Raw genomic sequence first — 23683 nt, forward strand, 5'->3', positions numbered from 1 at the left:
CCTTCTGACTGTTTTAGATAAGCAACTGTGACTTTGTTTATCAAGGACACACATCCAGACACGAACAGTTTGGTTCACCTGGGCATAAGTTGGGGCCTGGTACTGCTGAAGATGCCTGAGGTGTTTCACCTGACAGATTAAAGCTCCAAGAGAGCAGATTAAATACAGATTAAATAACATCAGTATTCTGATAACTGAGTGCGATGGAGGAAAAGTCGTGAGGCCTAGTTTTGACAATTATTTGCTCTATGAGCTTGCAAAAGGAATTTTCACTCTCCTTTGCTATATATTTTCCATGAAATTATACAGGGTACATCCTGAGAGTCAAACTGAAAATAAACATGATTAAAGTAATCGGTATCATCTAGCACTTGGTCCATTTCTCCAGATCAGACAGCCCCTACTAAGACAGTGACTATTCATTTATTAAATTCTGGGAGAAATAAGATAATTATCATTAACTTCAACAAACCAAAATACATGTGCTGTAACACTTGGATGAGTTAGCTGAAAGCTCCCCTTACAGAGATGTGCCACCAACTTCTAACACCATTCAGAAAGTTCATGGGTTGGTGCAGACCACCATAGACATTGGTAAGCTATGTAAAGCACCAAATAATCTCTTTACATTTGCAGTAAGACATATTTAATGGAAAACTGGTAATTCCAAGGACCATTATTTAGGGATTTATTAAGACAAACTAAGAAAACATTCAAGCATCTGAAGTGGTCTTATGCTCTGAATCTGTACTTTCCAAACAGCTAATTTAATTTACTTCAAAATTAGCAACAGCTACATCGTGGTAGGAGATTATATTGTGAAATTTAGGCAAAGTGATTTTTTCATGGTAATATGACAAGAGATATCCCTAAGTCTAGTGACTAAAAAGTCCCAAAATACAAACCCAACAACCCTCAAAACTCCTATTAAAATCAAAGATTCAAAGTGCAAACAATACTGTTCATTCCAAAGAACCTCATTCAATATTCTATAGGTTTGCTCCATTTAAATCAGTTGCACAGCATCTAGTCCAAATCCAGAAATTAAAGGATGGGTATTTGACAACTCAGTACTCAAATCCACGCCTTTTCTGTCATACTCCACAATCACTTACAGAATCACAGAAGTGAAGGATCCACCAAAGCACCTCAATCTTTCCAGGAATAATCACCTGATTTTCTTTGCCCAAGCACAAGTAAGAGACTGTGAATTTTTGAAACTTACCTGTAACATGCCAACTATTTCCACTTTATTAAAAAAGATGAAAGAATGAAGTGTTGATAGCATATTTTCCTCAAAAACTGAGGGAGTGGGTAGGACCATATCTTGAATATACTGTACTCTGTATGTCTGATGTATTTTTTGCTTCAGCTCTGGATCAGATATAGGTATCACCTCTTTAAATTTTGCTGTTTTAGTCAGAAATTCCCTGTGTTTCCGTGACTGCGATAAAGACGGATCATATTCTAGGCATCCAATTACATCCATTATACATTCCTCGGAAAACATGACTTCAAAAAGTGCAGTTCTGTTCAAAAGGAAAATTCCCTTAATAATTTCATATAAGTGGTGTAGTCCTTCAATGTTCTCCAAGTCTTCGCACACGTGAAAAATTTCTAAGAGCTTCTTAATATAGCCCTCATTTTCCAGTGCTAGGGCGAGTTTTTCACGGCGTAAGGGTGAGGGCAGGGAAGATGCCACGAGTTCTGCGATCTCTTCCAGCCGGCTGAGCTCACAGGATGGCAACTCCAGACCTGGTGATGACATGTCATCAAAGCGCTCCTCCTCAGATTCATCAACAAGATCCTGAGTAATATCCACAGAAGGGTCTTTGCCTTGAACCTGCAAAATGAGATGTGTCAAAAAGTGGAGTTTAATTTTACTGTTATTTGAATGTTTTTTAAAAAATACCATTGAAGTATCACGTATTTTTAATTTGTATGGGTAAAATAGAAAAGCAATCTAGTCTGACATTGAGTACAGCTGGTTTGGAAAATAAAAGAGATAATGAGAAGATTTCTTCAAATAGAAAGCTTTATAGAACTGTTTCTACATTAAACATTTAACTTTATTTATTTATTAAAAATGGGAGGAATAATAAGGAAAATACCTACATTTTCCGAGTACTTCAAATAAAAACAGAAATTTGCATTTATTAATATGGATGGCAACTTCTTAACAGACTACTGAACTTCTTAATAGACTACTGAACTGTTTGTTTCCAGCCTTTATTCTCTGCAGACAGATTTTCAAATGCAAATTAGTATTACATTATTCTAGTGATAGCTTTAAACATTTATCTATAGGCTATTAACTGCTCTGTATGCTTTTAAAAGCTTCCACTACCTCAAACAGAGGAGAGAGGCCAGTCTTGCTAATTTATCTGTTGTTTTCAGTTCTGGAGAGCTGCAAGTCAAAATCTGTTATTGTGCACTTTCTAAATACTCAACAGAGACACAGAGTCTTCTTTTAAGAACAAAAAAGCTCAGACCAACATTGACAAAATAATAGAGGAAAACTGACTGTCAGAAAAATAATGCACAGGACTTGCAAAAATCTCTCCAGAGATATGAGGAAACTGTGGAAAGTATGAATTAGTAAAAAAATGCACAGATGCCTGGGCACCAGAGTCAGCTTTAATGACATCTTAATTTTAGCATCTGCTTGGAATCTGAAGTCAAATTCAGAGAAACACTGCTGAGCAGAGCAGTAGAAGGTGCTGTTGTTTTTATTCTTGAAATTCAGCAAAAAAAACCCCTGGGAGAAATAATGCCTCATTCATAACAGCAAGCCTATACTCAGAATGGTGCTAAACCCCACATATTGTTCTGCTTATAGAGCAGCAACCACTTTCTCTATAAATGGTATCAAAGCTTTCCTTTTAGAAGTTTTAATGACTGAGGAAGCTTAAGATCTATAAAGTACACTAGACACAATTACAAACCATGGCCTCAAAACAGGATATAAAGACACTGGCTTCCTACAAAAATATGAGATCTTTACATGAGGGTGAGGAAACTGGGCTTCTTATCTGGGTGTTTCCTAAGAACAAAACTTCCCCCTTTCCCTACTTTGTTTCTGACCCCAGCTTTTGGGCCATTGACTGCTAGGGTTCTTGGAAATGTTTCTGTACTTATTTACATAAGTGGTAAACTGCTGAAAAAACTCATTCTTAAAAAAAAAGGAATAATCTATACACATGTAATTGTGAAACCAGATTTCTTTTGCTTAGCTTCTGAAATTACTAAGAACAAACTTCAAAAGACAGAGTGGGGAGAGCTAGATCTTTGTTAAGAACAGAAAGAGACTGCAGAGAGAGATTTAGAGTAATTTAGAGAAATCCCACATACTGCAGCACAGAATTAAGTTGTAATGCTTGGAAGGGAAGAAAAAGCCCAAACAAGAACTGAGAAAGTGAACTAACACCAGTGAATATACTAATTAAACTCTTTTGTGTCAAAGCTAATACCTGAACAAATATTATTCAGAAACAACACTGATTCAATGACTGTACAGTCACCTGGCTGCAGTGGTAAAACACATGTTAAAATATATGCATGCTACGTATACATTGTTTGATTCTTAAAACATTATAGGGATGGAGCTATCTCCTACTAGCAGATTAATCAAAAAAGTTATGTTGAGTAGAAAGACCTGAAAATGCTCTAAAGAAGTACCCAAAACTTAGATTAGGTCTGTATTAAATTTCTGGAGGAAGGAGAAAGTTTTCCAATTGAAAAATGCAAAATTTGGGAGAGCTGGGTATAACAATAGTTTTTACTTTCTATCTACTATTGTTCAAACTCTCAGAACAGCCTGTAAGTTTTGAACACAAACATTTAGATGAATTAGGTTGTCTCAATCTTACATTTATCAAACTTACCTGACATATCTTTTCCCATATTTCATCACAACCTGCTTTTTCTTGAAAGCTAAGTGCCAAATCATAATTTTCAGCTTCAGACCACACAATCAAGGTATCCTTTAAAGAGAGGGAGAGCATTTTAAGGCAATATATTTCAGATTTTATTAACCTAAATAGTGTTTAAAGAGTAAAATTTTAAATTAAAAACAGCCTGACACCTAATCATGACAGGACACTATTACAACACAAATGTAACCATCACACCTCATAGAATTTTTATAAGTTTATACAATTAAAAACATTCCTGCATAAATCAGAAGAAGTTCCAGAAATATATAAAAAGTCTTTGTTCTTATTTTATGTGACCATAACATTGTAAATCTCAAAAAGTTTGACCTAGAAAATGCACTTCTACCTCAGTGTATTCTCTAATAAAAGACAGTAACAAAAGCAACAGGTTTTGCTGGGTTTACGTTAGGGGTTTTTTTAATGTTTCATTTGGACCACATAAAACTAGTTCTTCTGTAGGATGAAAGTTACAATTTTTTTTTTTTTCATTTTTGTAGGCCCCAGAAGACACTCTGCTAATGCACAGAACAGCTGCTTGAAATCTAGTCCCACGATGGCTACAAACTTTAAAGAGGAGAAACACCACAGTTCCCTGCCTGGGACCACAGGCACCCACTACACTGAACCACGCCTGAGAGTTTTACTTATTCCAAACTACAATTCTGGAAGAAAAATACTTGAAACTACTTCTAGAAAAACTTCTAGAAACTACTTGAAACCATGCTTAGCTATGTTCACTTCCTAGACACTGAAGCCCTCAACATCTTACTAGGATAGTTCAAGAGTTTATCTGAGCCCTCCTATTGCATGCAAAACCAATATATGAAAGGGGAAGCTGTGCAGTAAGCAGCAATGTCACACACACTGACAAGGTATTTGATGGAGTAGGTTACAGAGAGTCTACTAAATAACTAAGAATAACTAAATAGAAAATAAAAATTAATAAAAGAAGAAAATAAAATCAGCATTGTGTTTATGTATTCAATCAAGTTTTATTGTTAGTCTTTTTTCTTCCTGTAACAGCTGAAATATAGCCACAGTAAATACACACAGCTCCATGAAACTGCATTATTCCAGCCAAGTGCTAAACCATGCATTCACTCACTAGGACAAGAGACACGGGAATTTTTCTTATACATAAAATACAGAATTTCTGCTTCATTAAGTACAGATTTTGCTTCAAGTGATATTAAAATGAATACTGACAATAAAAAGAAACCTTACCTTTAGATTTTGATATGTACTTACTAGAAAACACCTTAAACTAAACTGTTATCTAAACAGCACAATCAGCCAGCTTCAATGGGATTGTCAAGCAATACAATATAATCAATTTGCCATTACCAGAGCAGCTATACTGCTTCAGAGGCACTAATGGCTTTACCTTGTAAATGGCAAATAGTTTACCTTTTCCTTTTCCAAAGGGTTGAGGAAGAGGTGGTACACAGAAGAAGGGGATTTAGGAAGACCACCTCCAAAATACAAAAGGAAGAAAAAAAATCATAATTAATAGTTTATTCTCTACAAAACAGGTCATGGAGCAAACTCTCTGGTAATAACAGATTGACAGCACCTGGTACTGCTGACTCCAACAGAGCAAAAAAAATTTGTTTGCAAAAATCTGAAAAGTGAAGATCTCAAAAAGTTTTTCCCTTTACCATCTTTAAAAAACAGTATGTACCTTACTGCATGTTAAGTGTAGGTATCAGGTTCAAATTCTAATACATTTATCTCTCCAACTGTATTTCTACTGCAGTAATTTTCAAGGCCACTCTCTCCTTAGCTTCACACTGAGTAGTGCTTATTTAATGAAAAAAAAACCAAAGCAACTCTAAGATCAAATTTTAAGTAGACACTAGCAGAACTTGCAACATTCCCATCTAATTACATTTCCATCCAGGTGAAAGCAGTTAGATTTCTAAGTAAGTCATTTCCAAAAGACCAAAATGTATTTTCTTCTTGATAAAGAGCACAACTAACAAATGGGGAAATTACTAAAAGAACACTATTAAGGGCAGTGCTATTTACATTAACTGCTTAAGTTTAATAAACAAAAGTTTCAAGTCTCTGAATAAAATCCAGCAACAGATCAAGACAGAGAAAGGAAGGCAGGCAGAGAAAAATAAAAGAGAAGACAGAAATTTAAACCTGCTTTTGAAAATTACAGTCACATATGTAGAAAAGTGTATTTGGCCATAGCATAGCAATTTTTCTCTTTAACAACATCATCTACTACTAAACATGGAAGCTCACACCTCCATATAGTTCCATTTTTTTAGTTATTTCTTCTTTGAAAAACAAAACAAAAAATTGCTTAAAGAAATCATTTGAGCAGCAGAACAACCATCTTCCAGTTTGTTTTATCAGTATTAGAAAAGTGGTTTCCAATTGCCAACATTAAACTTTGAAATTACTAGCATCTGTTGTCTTAGCACAGACGGGTTTCATATATTACGGTTCCTCAACAGAAATCTACCAACTGCTGCTCTCTGGATCTTTAGTAAACTGTATTTGTTTGTACAACCTTTCTTAAATGAAAGGGCTTTTTAAAAGAGAACATGAAACAAAAAGCACTTCACTCTGTTGTGCAATATACAGTTTTGTCTAACTTTAAATTCACTGTTAAATGCAGACAGTTGTGACTATAATTTCACTTCAATCCTACAAAGCTTATAATCATCAAAAAGGACAGTACAAGACTTATACATGTATGAAGAAATGACTGAAGGAAATTCCAGATGAAGTTAAAGATAGAAGAATCACATCAATAACAGTCTACTTTCTGATTATTTTATTGAAAGAAATCTTTGTACATGCTTGATCTGACATTTCTTCAGTGTAAGTTGAGTCCACTAACTACTCTGGATCTCTCAGCTATGGAAATGGAGTTTCTGTGGCTTCCCAATGTGAAATATTACTTCTTCATACTTTAGAAAGCAACTGAAATTTCTTAAGACTGCCTCCTCCATTCAAAGAGAAAACAGGAGTTAAGGATAAATATGCTTAGTAATAGTGGCTACTGGTTAAAGAGGTAAGGAGATAAGTCTTGCACATTACATCTTGGTGAGCATAAAATCTTCATTTCATTTGATTCACAATAGCCATTCTGGCTCAGATGGAGCAAAGACATCTTTGTTGTTGCATTTCATATAAAATATTATCATCTACACGCAAGGAACTGGATGGGATAATTAAAACATCTAAAAATTGTTCTTATCTTGTTCCTTGTAAACAATTAAAATGTGAAACAGCAGTATTAAATCATAGCTACACTGTGTTAACTCTCACAAACCTGGACAAAGGTTTTATTATTGAAGGATCTTATACTGAGTTCTCTGTGACAACCTCAGCATTCTAGCTCCTCATATTTTCAAGATGCATCACAGTTCTTGGCAATATCTTTTTTAAATAGGGTGATAATCAGGAGCTATTTATGTAGAGTTCATGATCTTATTCAAAGATTGAAAAATCATTTTCTGCTTTGCAAAAAAAATATCTTGGCAGTAGTGCCAGTTAGAGGCATCATCACTATCTTAGTCCATACAAAATTTGCTGTCTCCTTACAAACATTTACATGAATCTGTTTTGTTACAATAGTGCTCATTCTGTTACAACTGTGGACATAAAATGAGAAATTTAAAAATTTAACCAAAATTTCTGAGTATGGCCTCCTTTTAGGAGACCTATGTACTTAAAATTTCCGTAAGGAGGTATCAATCATTTCTATGGGTGTAGGATAGCTTTGTACACTCTAGTTCCTATAAGGACACAGCCTTAGGCCAAAATTCAGAATACAATCGGTGATTCCTGTGCTGCTTCTCTCTCTGCTGGCTGCATCAAGCCCCATGAAGCAAGTTCTGGTTAGTTAGAGGTTCTCCAGAGGCACTGCTGTGTGCTGTAGATTTCTCTGAGACATCATGCCTCAGAAGCTAACCTGCAATAATTTAATCCAGGAAACAGTGGCAGCTGCACTGAAGAAGGAGAGGGTTTAGTATCTACCCTATGACTTCTCATTTTTTGGAACTATTGCCAAAAGGCTTCTGATTTACCTCAAGAGTAAAAAGTTCTTGATACATACTATCAGTCTAAAGTTCTTGCCACAGCACTCACTAAAGGTCAACTTTTACTAGATATTAAATCAGTTTTATTTAACTATTAGAAAGCTGATTAGTAGGTATCTTGTACAGCACTCACACAAATCTCCAAAGCAAGCTCTGGGATTTCATAATGAAGAATTTCAGAGCAACCAGTATTCAGGATTTGACTCTGCTATGATTAAATTAACAAAACTATTACTGTTTGACAACGGACTCTCACTACTGTTCATCTCCAGGGACAAGTCTTCTCCATAGCTCCAAAAGATTATCTTGGCAGTTCTATGAGATTTAATCTACACTCAAGAAGTAGGGATGCCCTAAATTTGTTAAGTATTTCATAAATTCTTACTTTTAGCCTTAAAAAGCAAGTTAATTTCTTCCTAGTAACCCTCACATGGTTCAGGCTTATGACACTTTCCTGGCCCACACAAGGTTCAACACAGCCAGGCTGTTTCTTCCCCTCTTGGACTGCCTGATTGCTAGTTCCTCATCTAATTCCTTCGATTGTTTACAGTCAGATACTTCCCTGGACATGCCAACCCATCTTTCAGCATCCTGCTATCAAATACTTCCAATCAAAAGTACAGCTTCATAATTTCAGGTTTCTCTTTATGAAATAAACTTATTTGCACTACCCAGGCATTTTAAGTCAAATAGAGCTAGTGTAGTAGGTCATGGCAGAATCTTCAAGCTAAAAAAACCCCACCCAAGTAATGTAATATAAAGTTTCAATTCTGCATTTGGATCATGCACTTTTTCACCTAGAAGCTGGTTATCTGGACATGCTAACAATTTACTCAGAAAAACTGATTAACATGTCAAAGGCATACAGATTGAGTTCCACTAGCTTCTGTGAAAGCTCAACAGTCATACATAACTTTTCAGTTAGTGATTTCATAGCTGTATTTCCATGAATCACAAGGAATAAAATCAGTTTATTAGTTCTGCAGGAGAAACTTTCTGGCCCAGGACACTGAGTACTGTCCTGGGGTGACTTTATGATGCTCAATTGTATCCCCATTTGTCTGTTTAACCCAGAAGTAAGTTTTGCACCCTTAAAACTAGATCTGAGAGTGAAGGGGGGAAGGAGGAGAAGCAGTGGAATGTCTGAGGTAATTGTATTCAAAACATAGAGATAAGAGCTTCAGCTTTTCTCTCTCACAGACTGTGTTGTTTGCAGCACAGAGAAGTAGGAGAGAGTTCTCCTTTGCTTTTTAGTTAGTTTTTAGCTAGCTGAGGCAGACATGTTCCCCAGACTGTGGCTTTTCTTTTTCCTGGAACTCATCAGCCCTGCTCTGGACTGAAAACCCAGAACACCGGGAGCTCGTGCCTGGGCCGTGGCATTATCCCACACAGGAGGGACAGGTAAGGGACTGAGTTAGCTGAGCTACACCCCATGACAAGGGCTTGCTGAATTGGCCATCTCTTCAGAACAGTGAGAGGGTTTATTGTTTAATATTATTCATTTTTATGCTTGCAAATACTTTGCTTGTTAAATAAATTGTTTTTTCCCCACTTTTCACCAAGGAAATATTTTCCCAAATCAGTTGGGGGAGGGGCCACTTGAATCTGCTTTCTAGAGACTCCTTTGGAAGTTTCTTCCCAAATTTGTCCCGAAACCAGGATACTCAGCAAAAGCAGAAAAATCAGAATACACAGGAAAACAGAAATAAAGGAAAATAAACCTATGTTAATTTAAAATAGATGAACCCCACCCCAAACCCAAGAGCAGCCCACCCTGCCCCTTGTTTACTCCCTTGCCCCACAAAGCCACACACTCTTCCTTACTATCTTAGCTACAATATGCACAAATTTTATTGAAATAATTTCACTGTTGCCTTGCTTCTCATGACATCAAGGGTACGAAGTTCATCTTCTCTGACTGAGCATTCAGTCAGTGCCCTTTTGGATAGTTGCAAAACTTGGCTTTTTTATCAATAAGTCTGCTCTCCATTATTCAAGGATGGCCATCTTCAAGTTACATAGCTAGTAGATAGTACTCTGGATGAATTTTAGCCTTTTGTGTTTGTGAGGAACTGGAAAAGAGACTGCAAAAGCAAAGGACACAAGAGACACCTCTAGGGCAGAGGTAAGACTCCGTAGGTGGAAGCTGTAAATAACTGAAGTCTTCTTTGTACCAGGCACAGAAAGGGATGCAATATACACTTCATCACTGTGGTACAGGATGCACATGGATGCATCTAAAAAAGCTGAGGATACAAGTCTTTACTGCTCTATTTTTAAAGCATTGCTAAAGTACACTGAAAGGCTCTACCCCACCCACACCCATACCAGGTTTCTCCCTAGGTAAATGCTATGTATATAGAGGAGTTTTTAATCATTTAGGGCTGCTATAGGAAAAGGCATTGTCCTAATATACTAGTGCAATTATTCATTTTCTGAATAAGGATCTTGTTTAAGAACAGCATCTTTGTCATTAACATTCTGATATTTCAATGCCTTGAACCTCCCAACCCACAATTAAATATCTTGCACCTTTACTAGAATATTAAGAAAACAACCAACAACAGAAGAAAAAACTAAGTATTCCATGTGTGACCCAGCAATGCTTTGTATAATTAAATTCCACTTACTAAACAAAATTTGCTTTTAAGATGAATGCTACTACTTACCCAGTAATTAAATTCAGTAATATTCCATGGCAAAGTTATAGGACCATTACTGTAACATTTTAAAATAAAAATGCCATAAACTTAACACAGAGCTGTAAGCAAGAAAAAGCAGGTGCTCATGTGGCTGTACTGTGCAAATTTTGCTTTTTCTGAAGAAGTTTCTGCCTACAAATAGTACTTTAACATAAAAAATATTAACTCCATTTTTTGAGCCACAGGACATTAGTTTCTCAAGTTGTTTTCTTTCTAGCTTTTTTTCCTCACATGGCTTACTTTCTTCTAGTCCTAGTATAAACAGTGATGAGTTTGCCAGGAAGTGCATGGAAGTGCATGGTTCAGAGCTTCAATGAACTTCCACTGGTAGCAATTCTATGTTGCAGAATCAGGTACACAGACCTATCTCTCTTTTTGAACATAGCAGAAAACAACTCTTCATTGTGACAGACTAATTAATTTGACTACTGAAAAGGTAGTCAAAAGACTGTCTATGGATTTCATGCTTTAATGATTTATTTCAAACCTCCAGATGGCAGGTAAGTCTGGGAAGACTGAGAAGTAGACTGTGCAAACTCAAGTATCGCAGGCTGACATATGAAAAATGAGTCCCTGAGCAGAACTCAAGATCTCCCAAGTAATCTTCCTCTCCAAAGGCAGAAAGCTGTATTTACCACCACAAAGGGCAGTCACTGCTTTTAACACTCAACACCAAGAAATATAAAGCAGACAATTGGGACAAAATCATACTACCAAGTTCAGCTTCACAGGTATAGTTTTTGTTGGGGCTTTTTTGGTGTTTGGTTGGTTTTGTTAGCTTTAGTTTCCAAGGGAATAGAGGCAGCAAGGCAAACTTGTCCTCAGGTCTTCACACTAGTATTTTGATAAATAATTATCTAAGCTATGCAGTTATTAAAACACACATATGTAAACCAAGAGATTGCATAATTTGTGATATCAACAATTAACAAGACCATCTACTTCACACTAGCATTAACAGATCAGCATAGGCAGAAGGTTCTTTCACCAGTGGAAGGACTTCACTGTTTATCACAAAGGTATCTACAGGCTTCTTTCGTTGAAGGATCCAAAGCAGCTGGCATAGCAAGGTTCCCCAAGAGCTTAGTACACATTATCTCTCCTTGCTTCCAACCACAGATTGTTTCAGCCAGTCCAATAAGACTGTTTCTTCTTACAAACCTCATGTCAGCCCAGACAAAAGTCAGAACCCATCCATTTATTCCATTAGATATTCAAAGTGTCCACAAGCTGCATGCTGTGTCACAGTAGAAAAGGATGCTGCTATGTGCCCCTTAAAATAGGTTCATCCTCACAACAAAATTCTGAGATAAAAGCCTTCTAAGATCATAACACTACACAGCTACTTTGAAGTTTAAAGCCTTGGATTTCTGGGAGATTTTTCTTGAAATTTTCTATGTGCAACCAACAACAGCAGGCAAGCTCAAAAGCAAGTCTTTTATTTCAGGCTGCAACTTCACTAGTAGTGAGGTGACCAAAGTGACCTTCTGCAGTCAAAAAGAAATATCTCACTCACTCTTCCATCTCAGTTCCACAAATGGATCTTGTGTAAGGTGGTTTGAAAGTTCTGCCAGCATAGAGAGTTACCAGTTTTTGAAAAAGGATTTAAAGTACCAAGCTGATTTTCTTGTGTCTTTAATAAGTTTAAGCCATTCAGCGTTCTAGACGCAGAGTTGGAAAAAACCTTATTCTTTCTTTCAGCTGCTAAGCTCCAAGCTTAGCTCATCTGGAATCAGATTTACACTCTGAACTTGCTTTTTACTAAGGGAAACGATAAGTAGGCCTCACATGAAAGAAAACAGGCTACAGAGCAGATTTAAAACACCAAGAAACATTTGGCGTTTCTAAGGCTCAGAGTGGAGCCCCATATTCAATTTATATTAGAAACTGGTTTGGTTAAATATGAACAATCCATCTACAAATATAAATCTCAGTCTACACAGCATTTGAAAGCTTTAAAACCAGCACTTTTCCTTCTCCAGCACAGAGAATGTACAGTGCTGCTCTAATGGGACAGACTCATGTTAATTATTTTTATTTCTCTAACCATGTTTTCACAGGTATGATTTATGCAGCACTAGATTACAATGTGTGTCAGATGCAGAGCAGGAAATGCTGTTCCACTGACCAGCACATGGAGTGGTTTGCACCAATCTTGCAATTTTATGCCTCCTTGAAGTAGGTTTCCTGTCTGATGTGGCACAACACCTATTGATACAAAACTCACCCCTCAGCTCTTTCAACCAATTTAAGCCAGCAAAGTAAGCTTACACCAGATCAGCACTTTATGCCATAGAGCTGTGAAATATTCAGTGTCACTTCAGGAGCTTTAAAGTTCAAGTTTATCATAGAACCATGACCTCAAGCTAGTCAGGATTACAGCTAAAATTTAGTGTGCTTAGCACTTTCACTGGTCTTGTCCTTACTCCCTGGAACTGACCCTCCAGGCCCACACTGTCCTTATCAGTTGCTCAGTATCAGCTGCTTATACAGTGCACTATGAATACATCAAGAGACAGATACAGGTTAAATTTTTCAAGGAAGGGTATTTTTAGCCCATACTGGTTCTCCCCATTCAGTTCAAAATACAATTCTACAAAAAGCTGCAGTGACACAACTACTGGGACCTGCCTGTGAACAAAACAGTATGTCCATCCCTGTCCATGCCTTTAATAAACTATTAAAAGTGAAAGACTGAAGGGTGCTTTAATACATTAACTGTACCTGACAAGATTTTAACAAGTCTGAGCTGACCAAACAGGCAAAAAAATACAATTTAGTTCAGCATTTTTAAACCTGTAAAGGCAATTCCCAGCATCCATGAAACAAGCACAGCAAATAAAGTACAAAGCCTACACAGTTCACTTCTCACCCATCTAAGGAGCATTCTTTAGGGGCTCACAATGTATGGTTTAAATAACTGAAGCAATGTGCAAACTAAAGGTGAGAAGCTGCTTTTATTAACACAGAATGCTTTGGAGCAATAGTAACCCATACCCACTTTCTAAGTAAAAGACAAACAAAGGTTTACATGTAAATAGCTTTAAAGCCTTCTAAACTTTCCCTGAATAAAAATACATTTAAAGTTAAAGCATCTGAAATATAAAGAAGAAAAAAGCAATGATGATACTAAGTTTCAGATACTATAACCCTCAGGAACCTCAGCTACTTTGTGATTTTCCCAACTATGTTTTGACTGTCTCTCCCAAAGCAATTTCTGGTGCAAACCAGAGAGCAGTTTATCTGTATAACTTCACTAAAAATGCAGAGAAGTAACACATGATCATGTAATGCACAAACATGGTGCAAACTACTTTACCTATTTCTGGCACAAGAACATAAAATATAATTTGCAATAGAGGCAAAAAAAATTACTATATTGCTACACTGTTGGTTGTATACTGTTAAAGACCCTGCCTTTAAACATGAGGAAAAGAAAAGTATGTTTACCTGTTGCTTCTGGTACGCAGTGTTCGGATTAATTTTGGACTCCAAAAGAAGAGAGCCTAGGAAAAAAAAGTTCCACTTATTTATACGTGCGCTAAAATTTTACCCACCACATAAATTTTCTGATCACTCTTTCCTTGAACAACAATAAATCTATTACCCCCTAAAAGATACTGTTCACACAGTACAGAATAATGCTCTGAGGACTGAATTTTAAACCTTTCTTATTTTGAGTAACAACTTTTCTACAGAAAAATGTTTAGACATGATGAAGTCTGCAAGCACGCCAAAAACATCATAACTGCATTCCAGAGATTACTTATGACTGTTTTGTGTGAAAATTCTAATTGTGTGGTATTTTTTCTTAAAGGTTAGCTAAAACACTTATTTTCCTGGGAAGCTTATCTAGAAATTAATGCTTAGAGCACTAACCACTGTGACTGCTAATACCAGAAAACTTCACACAAACTCAGAACAATGGTTTCACAGCAGGTTTTACTAAGACACAGAACAGCAATTCCATTCTCAGGTCTGTGTCTTCTTTCCCTTCCTTTTGCACATTAGCATTCTTGTGTCACATTTAAACAATCTGAAGTGTTGATCTATACAAAAACAACTTTTGAAACTGATTTTATTCTTGGACCAATCATTTCCCTCATCCACCTTGCTACTCAGCTGCACTAGTGCCAGTGTGTGACTTAAATTCACGTATCTGCAGAGCTTCACTCAGCTTACACAAAGAAATACTGATAAATTAACTTGCACTGTCAATCATACAATTAAAATGGAAGGCTGCAAGCACCCCTTTAAAGTGGCATTTCTCCATTTACTTACCTGGTTAAATTTAGGCTTTAAGAAATGTCCAAACTTTAAGAAAAGTGTTAACTTCTCAGTTTCATCACTATAGTTCTAAGGCAAATGTATTACTAAAATATGGGCTGCTCTCCATCTGTTCATTCCCTAGCCTGGGCTGATACCAGGAGCTGCCCTGACCCAGGGGCAGCACCTTGCACCTCCTGAGGTTCACAAGGTCCCACTTCTCAGGCTACTGCAGGTCCATGTGGATGGGATCCTGTCCCTCAGGCATCTCAACCACACCACTGCAGCTTGGTGCCCCTGCAAAACTGCTGAGGGGAACTCCATCCCTGTGTCTGACACTGATGAACATGTTAGGCTGGGGGATGTGAGGGAGGAGACTGAAGAGCCTCATCACAGAACTTCACTTGCTCTAAGAGTGGTGTATCATTAAAGAATTACAGAAATATCAGAACATTCTGTTGTCTGATAAGGAAGGTTACTACCTGATGAATTTAGAAGCTTTACCAATGATTTTTATATCCCCCAGATTACTATGTAAGTGATCATCAGATACAATTATTTTTTTCAAATGAATGTACCTGTGAAGGCTGCTTGTTTCCAGTTTCTAATCAGTTGTTCTACAAGAGGCAGCCTTCACTAATGAAGTTGGCTTGAGAAGCTCTCATCCTGTCTCAACTGCTCTTGGAGTAAAAGCAACAGACAGTGGGAGTTTACAAACTCTACAGAATTCAACAACAAAATTGAAATAAATACCCCTCAAGGGAAAACAACACACACAGGAAAAGCTCTCCTGCCTCAAGCCCAAATATACTATTCAGGATTTGAGTTTTTCCAGTTTTCTGACACACATCAGCTCTGCTACTAAAGCAGCTTATTTGCTTAAGTGTAAGTGCATAACTAAAGAAAAAAATATTCATAAACCATAGAGCATAGAGAAGGAAAACATCTAAGACAAGGCTTACAGATGAATCCAATAAATTGCTGCTCATACTTTGGCCATAGTCTCAAGCTTTGAATTTGGGGTTTGCCTAAAGGACATCTAAACCCAGCATTTCCTTTTTACAATCATCGGATACACAGAATAAGTTGTGCTTTCAAAGTCTCAGCTTCTACTACATGAAGACTTAGAATATTATTTGTGCTATTAAACTGGAAGACAAACTTTTAGAAAGTCTTTACTGTCTAGAAATAGTTACTATCAGGAAGTATGAACTAGAATCTTCTAGGAATCAAAAGTAATTGATAATTTCAACATCATTTTAATGGCTGAATACAGACCTACAGACATGTAAATTCCAACATTAGAAGAATGTCTTACATAATGTAAATGTCATGCTTGGCAAAATACTATTTTAAAAAATTGAAAACAATTGAATGCAGACACTTCATTTTCTAAGCTAGAAGAGAATGACTTCTTTACTAGACTTATCAAAAAAGAGCATTTCTTTTTCTCTACTAAACCTGATGCTTGTAGGAAAGACAAATCAAGTTTTTCAAGGATTGAATGCTTCTCACTACCACATGATTCAACTTATTCCTCACCATTTTGGACAATAACTAGAAAAATATTGATCTGGCAACAGAAACATACTGAAAGTTTATTGTGCTCTATAACTAATAACTGCCCCAAATCTATCCTTCTGGAGAATATGATGCTCCATTTGTTCAATAAGTTCCCCAAAAAGGGTTCAACAAGTCAAAGATCAGTGACTAATCTACTAGTTAGTACCCCTTCCTGGTATGAGGCAATGTTAAGTCTTTGTTACTTGCATGTGGAAAGCAGGCAGGAGTAACAGATGTCTGAAACACAAATATATTCTTTAGAAAAAGGTTACAGAAATATAACACCACAAATAAACTTCCATTCAAAGTCATTATCACTTGTTTGAGAAGCTTTTGTCATAAGCATTACTTTCTATGTAGGTGTTTTTCCATTTGTACTATCCTAGAAAATATTAAGACTATCCAGTCTAAATACACCAACATAAAAATAAAAATACACCCACATTTCATTTTCATGGACCCAAAGACTCTATTCAAAGTTAGGTAAGAGCTGAAAACTCACCTTAATGCATGCTATGTTTTGAGTAAATGCTCCAAAATTATGCAGATCTACGGTTTGTTTTTTTTTAATTACTGCCATGAATGAATTTATAAAGATAACTGCAAAATACTGAAGCCAAAAAAAAAAAAATCTGAAACCACCTATAAAGAAGAAAACTGACTTGCAGAATTCTATTACCTGGCACTGTAATGCAATACAGCACAGCTGGGGGTTTTGTTAGTAGAAAACACCATTCTGTGCTGCAGAAGGAATGTGTGTAGAGGAGAAGACTTGCTCAAAAGAGATTATTACACACAGATATTCGATGCTATTTTCAATTATATTTAGAGACATCAAATATCCCAATTCAACAGTCTCAAACAGCAAATTTGCAGCTTTGTTTACAAGTACACATATGGAAGAGACCAGTTAATCTGGCACACTGCTGCTCTCCCACCAAACTGTTACATGGAGTCTTCCTCAAAAATAGAAGAAAAAGTGCTGCTTACTACCCCTCACCAGCATAAACATGTTTACATTGAAATGAAAGTTTCAAGTCAAGAGCTGTTTCTTGCAAGATGCACACAGAGGTTTAAGTTCTGCAATCAGTTCTGCTGCAACCCAATCACAGAAAGTAATCCTCAGAAACTCAAGAAACAGCTCCAACTGAGGCCCAAGAAAGTGTTCTACAATTCCAAGAGAATATTCCTGAGTACAAGACACTTCTGGAATGCCAAACTCAAATATTAAGGAAAGGGAAGAACCAGGAGAAAAGAAACAAAAAAACCCCAAGTCATCTTCCCCCATGCTTTTTTTCATTTTGATCTAATATAAATACTGTGTTGCTTACCTAAAAACAAGCCAATAAAATCAGTCCCTTGAGTTTGAACAAGGTAAAAAAACCTGAAGCCAAGTTCTGTCTAAGCCTGCCAGTTGTACAGGTTTACTGATAGCTGCACTACAGAAGCAGCAAGGAAAGGCGCTTGCCCTGTGGCAGAAGTCATTAACACACAGACTTCAGAAGCAGCAACCTACAACTGCTGGATGAAAATGATCAGTTCCTAAAAGAGAGCTCACAAATGGCCTGCAATGGAGGGGTTAACTTTCACTTGTCAAAAAGTTTAGATACAGAACCAGTAAGTTTTAATTAAAGGTTTAAGCTTTCAAATTAACACCAATTACTTGAACAGAAATGTTCACTTTAGAGGTCACTTCAGTCATCTGGGCTCAGAACGAAAACAAGGTGATCTGAAACCATGCAGTAAACCTCAAGAAGTACAAAGACAATTTAAGAATAAGGTAGGCCACAACAGCCTAAAATACCATGTCAGAAACGGGTAAGAAATCAAAGAGTTCTGATTATACACAGACTCACATGGTGGGTGATAATTTGTAAGAAAGTATTTCACTCTTGCTCTGCTGCAATTCAAGTAGAATACATTACAACTAGGAATCACAAAGAGAAACTTTTCAGGGTTTTACATAAAAAGTGAATAGCTATTATAGTGTAAAAAAAATTACAATCTCATGCTTCAAAGCATAATATACCTGATATGAAAGCAGTTTATGGTATTTCTGTTCGAAAATTGATTATTCCAGATTGTCTGCAATGACTCTTAACGGTTTAGTGCCTGACAACATCAGACATGCAGCTTGCAACACAACTCACTCATCTACTCGAAATTATTTTCTTTTATGATGGTGTTAAACAAGTTAAAAAAACACTCCTACAGATAAAAACCCCTCTTACTCAGTTCTTATTCCTCCAATTCCAAATGATAGCTTACATTGGATGTGGCATACTGATTGTACTTCCCTTATCTGCACACCCTGACTGTGCAATAAAATCCCAACCACTTGTAAAGCAGCCTACTACACCAAGTCACAGCTGCAAAATCCAGACTGAACCATGTGCCAGCCCACACGGTCAGCCAAAGAAACCACGGTAATTCTGCTGTTGATCTGTGCACAGCCAAAGTGGCCCTTGAGCAGGAGTGGGAATTTCCCACACACAGAAGGAGCTGCTGCTCATATCCCCAGGACCTCCCCTAGTCAGGAAATGGAGCCTTCACGTTCAGGCAGATGCCGAGGTTTTCTGTCAGCTTCCTGGAGTAAGGCAGCAAGAATATGCCAGTGTGCACAGGATGAATCTCAGCTCAAAGGCTAGGAAAAGCTGGTTAGAAATGCAGGAAGGAAGAAGTTTCATTGTGGAAAGAGGAGGAGCTGACAAAGAAAGACAATACAAGAATGCAAAGGAAACGTGGAGACAAATGGTGTATAGGTCAGTTCTACTACTCAGTTCATACCACTTCTATGTCTTTGTTAACTGGGAAAAAGTTAAAAATCACAGTCAACTATTTCATTTAGTTAAAAAAGCATGCAAGGAAACACAAATTGCACAGTATATAAAACACAGGTATGGCATTACCTTTTTCCAATCATTTGCTCACAAGTAAAAATGACTATTTGCCTTCAAAATTAGCCCACAAAAAGAGACAGTGGGAGTAAACAAAATATAAATCAAATTTTATGAGGTGTCTACACAAGCAAGTTAGAAAAACTAGCCTATTAATAGAGTGCACATTTACCCAGGACTGATACTACCTACTATATTAAGAATTTTAACTGGGTATTATTCAATACTTTGAAGTAGAAAGTATGCAGCTTGAGAGAGGGCTGAAGTGTGTATCCTACCAAATAAACATCTGAGTATTGAGTGCAATTAGTAAGTTTGAGACAGTCCCTGCTTTGATTACAGTATCTTAGCTATGCAAGATAAAGCAATGACTTAATTTTAGTTTTTAATACCATTTTGTATCCTCCTTCTTACACACCTTCATTTATTTACAAGTGAGCTGGCAACAACAGTCCAGCTCAGGCTCTAATCAGTGTGAAGCACACATATCCCTCTGAAAGTTAATACATGGATTTTAGTTTGAATGAGCTATTTCTTCACAAGGAGGTTGGGAACTGCAGTTCTTTTGATTTCTTTTTAGAAAATAATTAAAAAAAAAAAAACAGAAAAATTTTAATATATAGGAGACATAACAGTTTTTAAACGTGCCCCCAACAGCCATGGACAGTATCTATGACAAAACATACTGTAAAAATTAGCCAAAAAATTTAGTGATAATTTTTTTTAATTCCCTCCTCACGTTGAAATTAAACTAAATCTATTTCCATTTTGAATGTTTTCTCTTGCAATATGAAGCTCCTCAAGGTTTAAATGCATCTTCCTCACTATAAAATAAATAAAAATCAGGTGTCAGTTTAACCTTTCAAAGTATAATCAAAAAACTACAAGATCTCTCTGGGGGCTTATCAGAAGCTCAATTACCAAAATCCTCCTCAGATGACTGATTCTTCCATATCAGTTTATGATCTTTGCTGTAGGGATTACATATTGTACAGTTTATCATAACTTTCCCAAAAAGTGAGGATTAATGATTCTCAAATTGCTTCTCATCCTACTTCCTATGATAAAAAAGCTTAATAAATAAAATTACAAAGTCTGTCGACAGCCAAAAGCTACAACTAGAGCTACAAGTCACTAAACACTGTAGCTATACATCTAATGAAGTAGTAAGTCATGCACTGACAGATTTTAAAAGCAGAATGGTACAAGGCTAATACTGTGAAGTACACATTTTAAAATCTCTGATCACAGCAGTCATGAACTCACTTAACCAACAGTCAAGACTAGCCCAAACATGTAGCTACAGGGCTAGATATTACTGCTTAACATATACTACTGACATATGCTGCCAGAAACCGTGAAAGAAGTTGATAATCTATAATTTTAAATTTATTTTCAGAGAGACTTAGAACTGCTGAAGGGCTGAGTACTCCCATTCCATTAAAAAAAAGAGGCATCTCTGAAAATGCCATTCTGTCCATTGTATTGTCTTTATTACCATAACTGTACTTCGAAAACCGTTGATAGCTGTTAGAACGTCTTACATAATTCTAGAAGCTACTAAAGAAAAGGGCAGGTGGAAACAGAAGGGTGTTAGCCATCCAACGATCTCCTAAAAACAAATACTAAAAACCAACATCTAAGTTTTGAACAACTTTCATGAGGGGATCGCTTCCAGAAAGATCCAGTGATCGATTCTGAAACCAGACCAGTAGATATCCAAACCCATGCAAGATCTACAACGAGACTCGAACGCATTTTGAATGCAACACTGTGTATTCAGTAAGTGCCTACTACGCTTGCACTTGATGGCAATCTTCTGTTTCTTTCACTTGGCCTAGCACGAGTGAACCCTGGTTAGTGCCCACTTGCTTTCAGGAATACCATTTGAATTATGCAGCAAAACATCAACGCAACAGACACAAAGCAACACCCAGTTCCTTTACTGGGTACGACGAGGAAAGCCCGTGCCTTCAGCCGTACACACTTACCATCACTCTCTGCCCTGACTAGCAGGGACATGCCCTTGAGCCTCTCCACGTAGCAAGAGGACACATGCCCTGTGCCTCGATCATCCCACTGGCGGTCCTCATTTAGCGTGTAAACCTTCACCCTCCGCCGGGTGTCCGTCATCCTGCCGCCTGCCGCACCGCAGCCACCCCTCTGGCCGGCAATCGCTGCAGGAGCACCAGGCTGCTCGGGGGCCAGGCCCCCCTCAGGGGAGGGGAGCGGGAAAGACGGCAGCAGCCCCACACGGGCACGCCAAGCAAGCTCTTCTTACTCCTCTTCAGTGCCCCAACGGGATCCTCATAATCGACGGTAACAGGATTGGGGAACAGGGAGAAACAAGAGGTGAAGATGTGAAAAGGGGAGCTGCTCCTTCAGGTACAGTCAGGCGCTGCACAAAAGGCGAGTAAGCCTAGGCAGGGAGAGCCGCAGAGAGGAGAGAGGCTCTTTGCAGGGCGAAGGGCAGGCGGGAGAGGCGGTGAAGAAGGGATCCCGGAGGAGAAGGGGATCCACGGTAGTTGGAAGCGGCGGCGGACCGCAGCCGGCCCAGCGTGACAGGAGCAAGCGTTCCTGGAAGTCGGAGCCCTGCCGAGGAAAACAGGGGGGAAGCTGGTGAGGCCGGAGGGAATCAGAGGAAGGGAGGCACGCGGGAGAGGGGCCGCTCGCCCCGGCCTCTAGCCCGGCTCTATTGTGCAGCAGCTGCCCAGGCCCGAAGCCCCTCGCTCGCCGTCCGTCAGCGCGGGGCTCCAAGGAGCCGCCCTCCTTCCCGCCTGGGCTGCCTGGGGCCTGCGGAGACTGCCCGTCCAGCGACAGGGTGAACGACCAGCCGAGCTCAGCGCCCCGTCTTCCCCATGGGCTCCGGTCGCAGGCGGCGGCTTCACTCCCAGCCTGACTCCGCCGCCATGTTCTTCTTCCTCCTCCTCCTCCTCCTCCTGCCGGTGCTGCGGCGGCTCAGTCCCGACTCCCCAGCGCGCCTTACGACGTGGCTACGCTTCCAGGCGTTTGGCGACCCGGCCGGCAGAGAAACGCTGTGCCCTGCGGAGGGAGGGGGCGATCGGCAGCGGCTGGTGCGGCCCGGCTCCCTCCGGCCCCGGCTCCGCCTCAGTCACTGCGCGGCCGCCATCTTGGTTTCACCTCTCACTGGAGGCGCGGGGTCTCCCAGCCAGCGGCGGCACGGGCCGCCCGCCGGCATTTAAAGGGCCAGCGGCCCCGCGCGGGGAATGCGCGTGCGGCCGTGGCCGCGCCGTTACCGCGGGCCGGGGCAGGCACCGGCGAACCCCGGCTTTGAGGGTTTCTTGTCCTCTTTTTTTTTTTTTTTTTTTTCCTCCTCACCTTGCCGAGTGATCTCAGAGTTAAACAGCTTTTGGTTGAATTGGATCTCTGCAGTCATAGATGGAATCAAAGAATTCCAATATCAGAAGCTGTCGAGGCTCTGCTTCTGCCGCTGCTGCTAATATCTAAGCATATATCTGACAGATTTCCCTAAAATATGGGAAAACACTGGGGCGTTTGGGACCCCAGCAGCACCACTGCAGAAGAGAGTCCATTTCACAGTACACTCTAGATACCCAGTGTACATAGGAGCTCACTGCAATACGTAGTCTGTTATTTTATGCTTTTGAACAAGTCTTGATACTCATTTATCAAAGTGAATTGTATTGAGGGTGGTTTGAGCCAGCAGCTTTCACCAGGATTAATCAGTATCACAAGGAAGCCTCTAGTCAAGCCCTGTTTTCCTTTGTCCATCTTCTATTTTGTTTGCCCTGTGGAAAGCCAGTGGTTACAGGTTTGATCCGCAGCCTCCTGAACGAGCTCCCAGGGCCACAGCAGCAGCTGGCAGAGCTCAAGAGGTGTTTGGACAGTGTCCTCCGGGACGTGCTGTGACTCCTGGGGAGTCCTGTACAGGGCCAGGAGTTGGATTCCGTGATCCTGATGGGTCTCTTCCAAATCAGAATATTCTGTGATTCCTGATGTGCCAAAACAAAGCTATTTGGCCTTTGCTCTGATGCCCAAGGGCCTTTGGTAGTGTTGTTTGGGTTCCTATGCCACAGCTGAAGGCATGTTGTGCTTGTTGTTCTCAGCACAGTGTTCTTGGCTAAAGCAGGGACAGGTTTGAAGCGATTCAGATGTCTGGGCCTGTGGATTGTGGGCCTGGCTGAAGGGGAGCCACCACACAGCGCTGCACACAAAGGGGCTCGGTGCCTTCACTTGGCGGCCTGGGCAGCTCTCAAGGGGCTGCTCCTGGGCAGGTG

At 39.0% G+C, this 23683-nt stretch overlaps 1 protein-coding gene across 3 annotated transcripts in view; it reads right to left on the minus strand.

Moving 5' to 3' along the window:
• PPP4R3A (protein phosphatase 4 regulatory subunit 3A) overlaps positions 1–22583 on the minus strand; it is a 42208-nt gene extending 19625 nt beyond the window's left edge. The window contains exons 1-5 of one of the 3 annotated variants that reach the window (XM_077180626.1): positions 21416–22583; positions 14149–14204; positions 10129–10233; positions 3885–3983; positions 1226–1843 (exon numbers count right to left, since the gene is read on the minus strand). In XM_077180626.1, coding sequence (XP_077036741.1) covers positions 1226–1843; positions 3885–3983; positions 10129–10233; positions 14149–14204; positions 21416–21557 — 1020 coding nt within the window. In that variant the 5' untranslated portion in view covers positions 21558–22583. The remainder of the gene's footprint in view (positions 1–1225; positions 1844–3884; positions 3984–10128; positions 10234–14148; positions 14205–21415) is intronic. The other 2 variants (XM_054635971.2, XM_054635973.2) reach the window with 2 other exon arrangements.
• Between the last annotated feature and the right edge of the window lie 1100 nt (positions 22584–23683).

This window comes from Agelaius phoeniceus, chromosome 6, assembly GCF_051311805.1.
Source record: "Agelaius phoeniceus isolate bAgePho1 chromosome 6, bAgePho1.hap1, whole genome shotgun sequence".
NCBI classification, from domain to species: Eukaryota; Metazoa; Chordata; class Aves; order Passeriformes; family Icteridae; genus Agelaius; species Agelaius phoeniceus.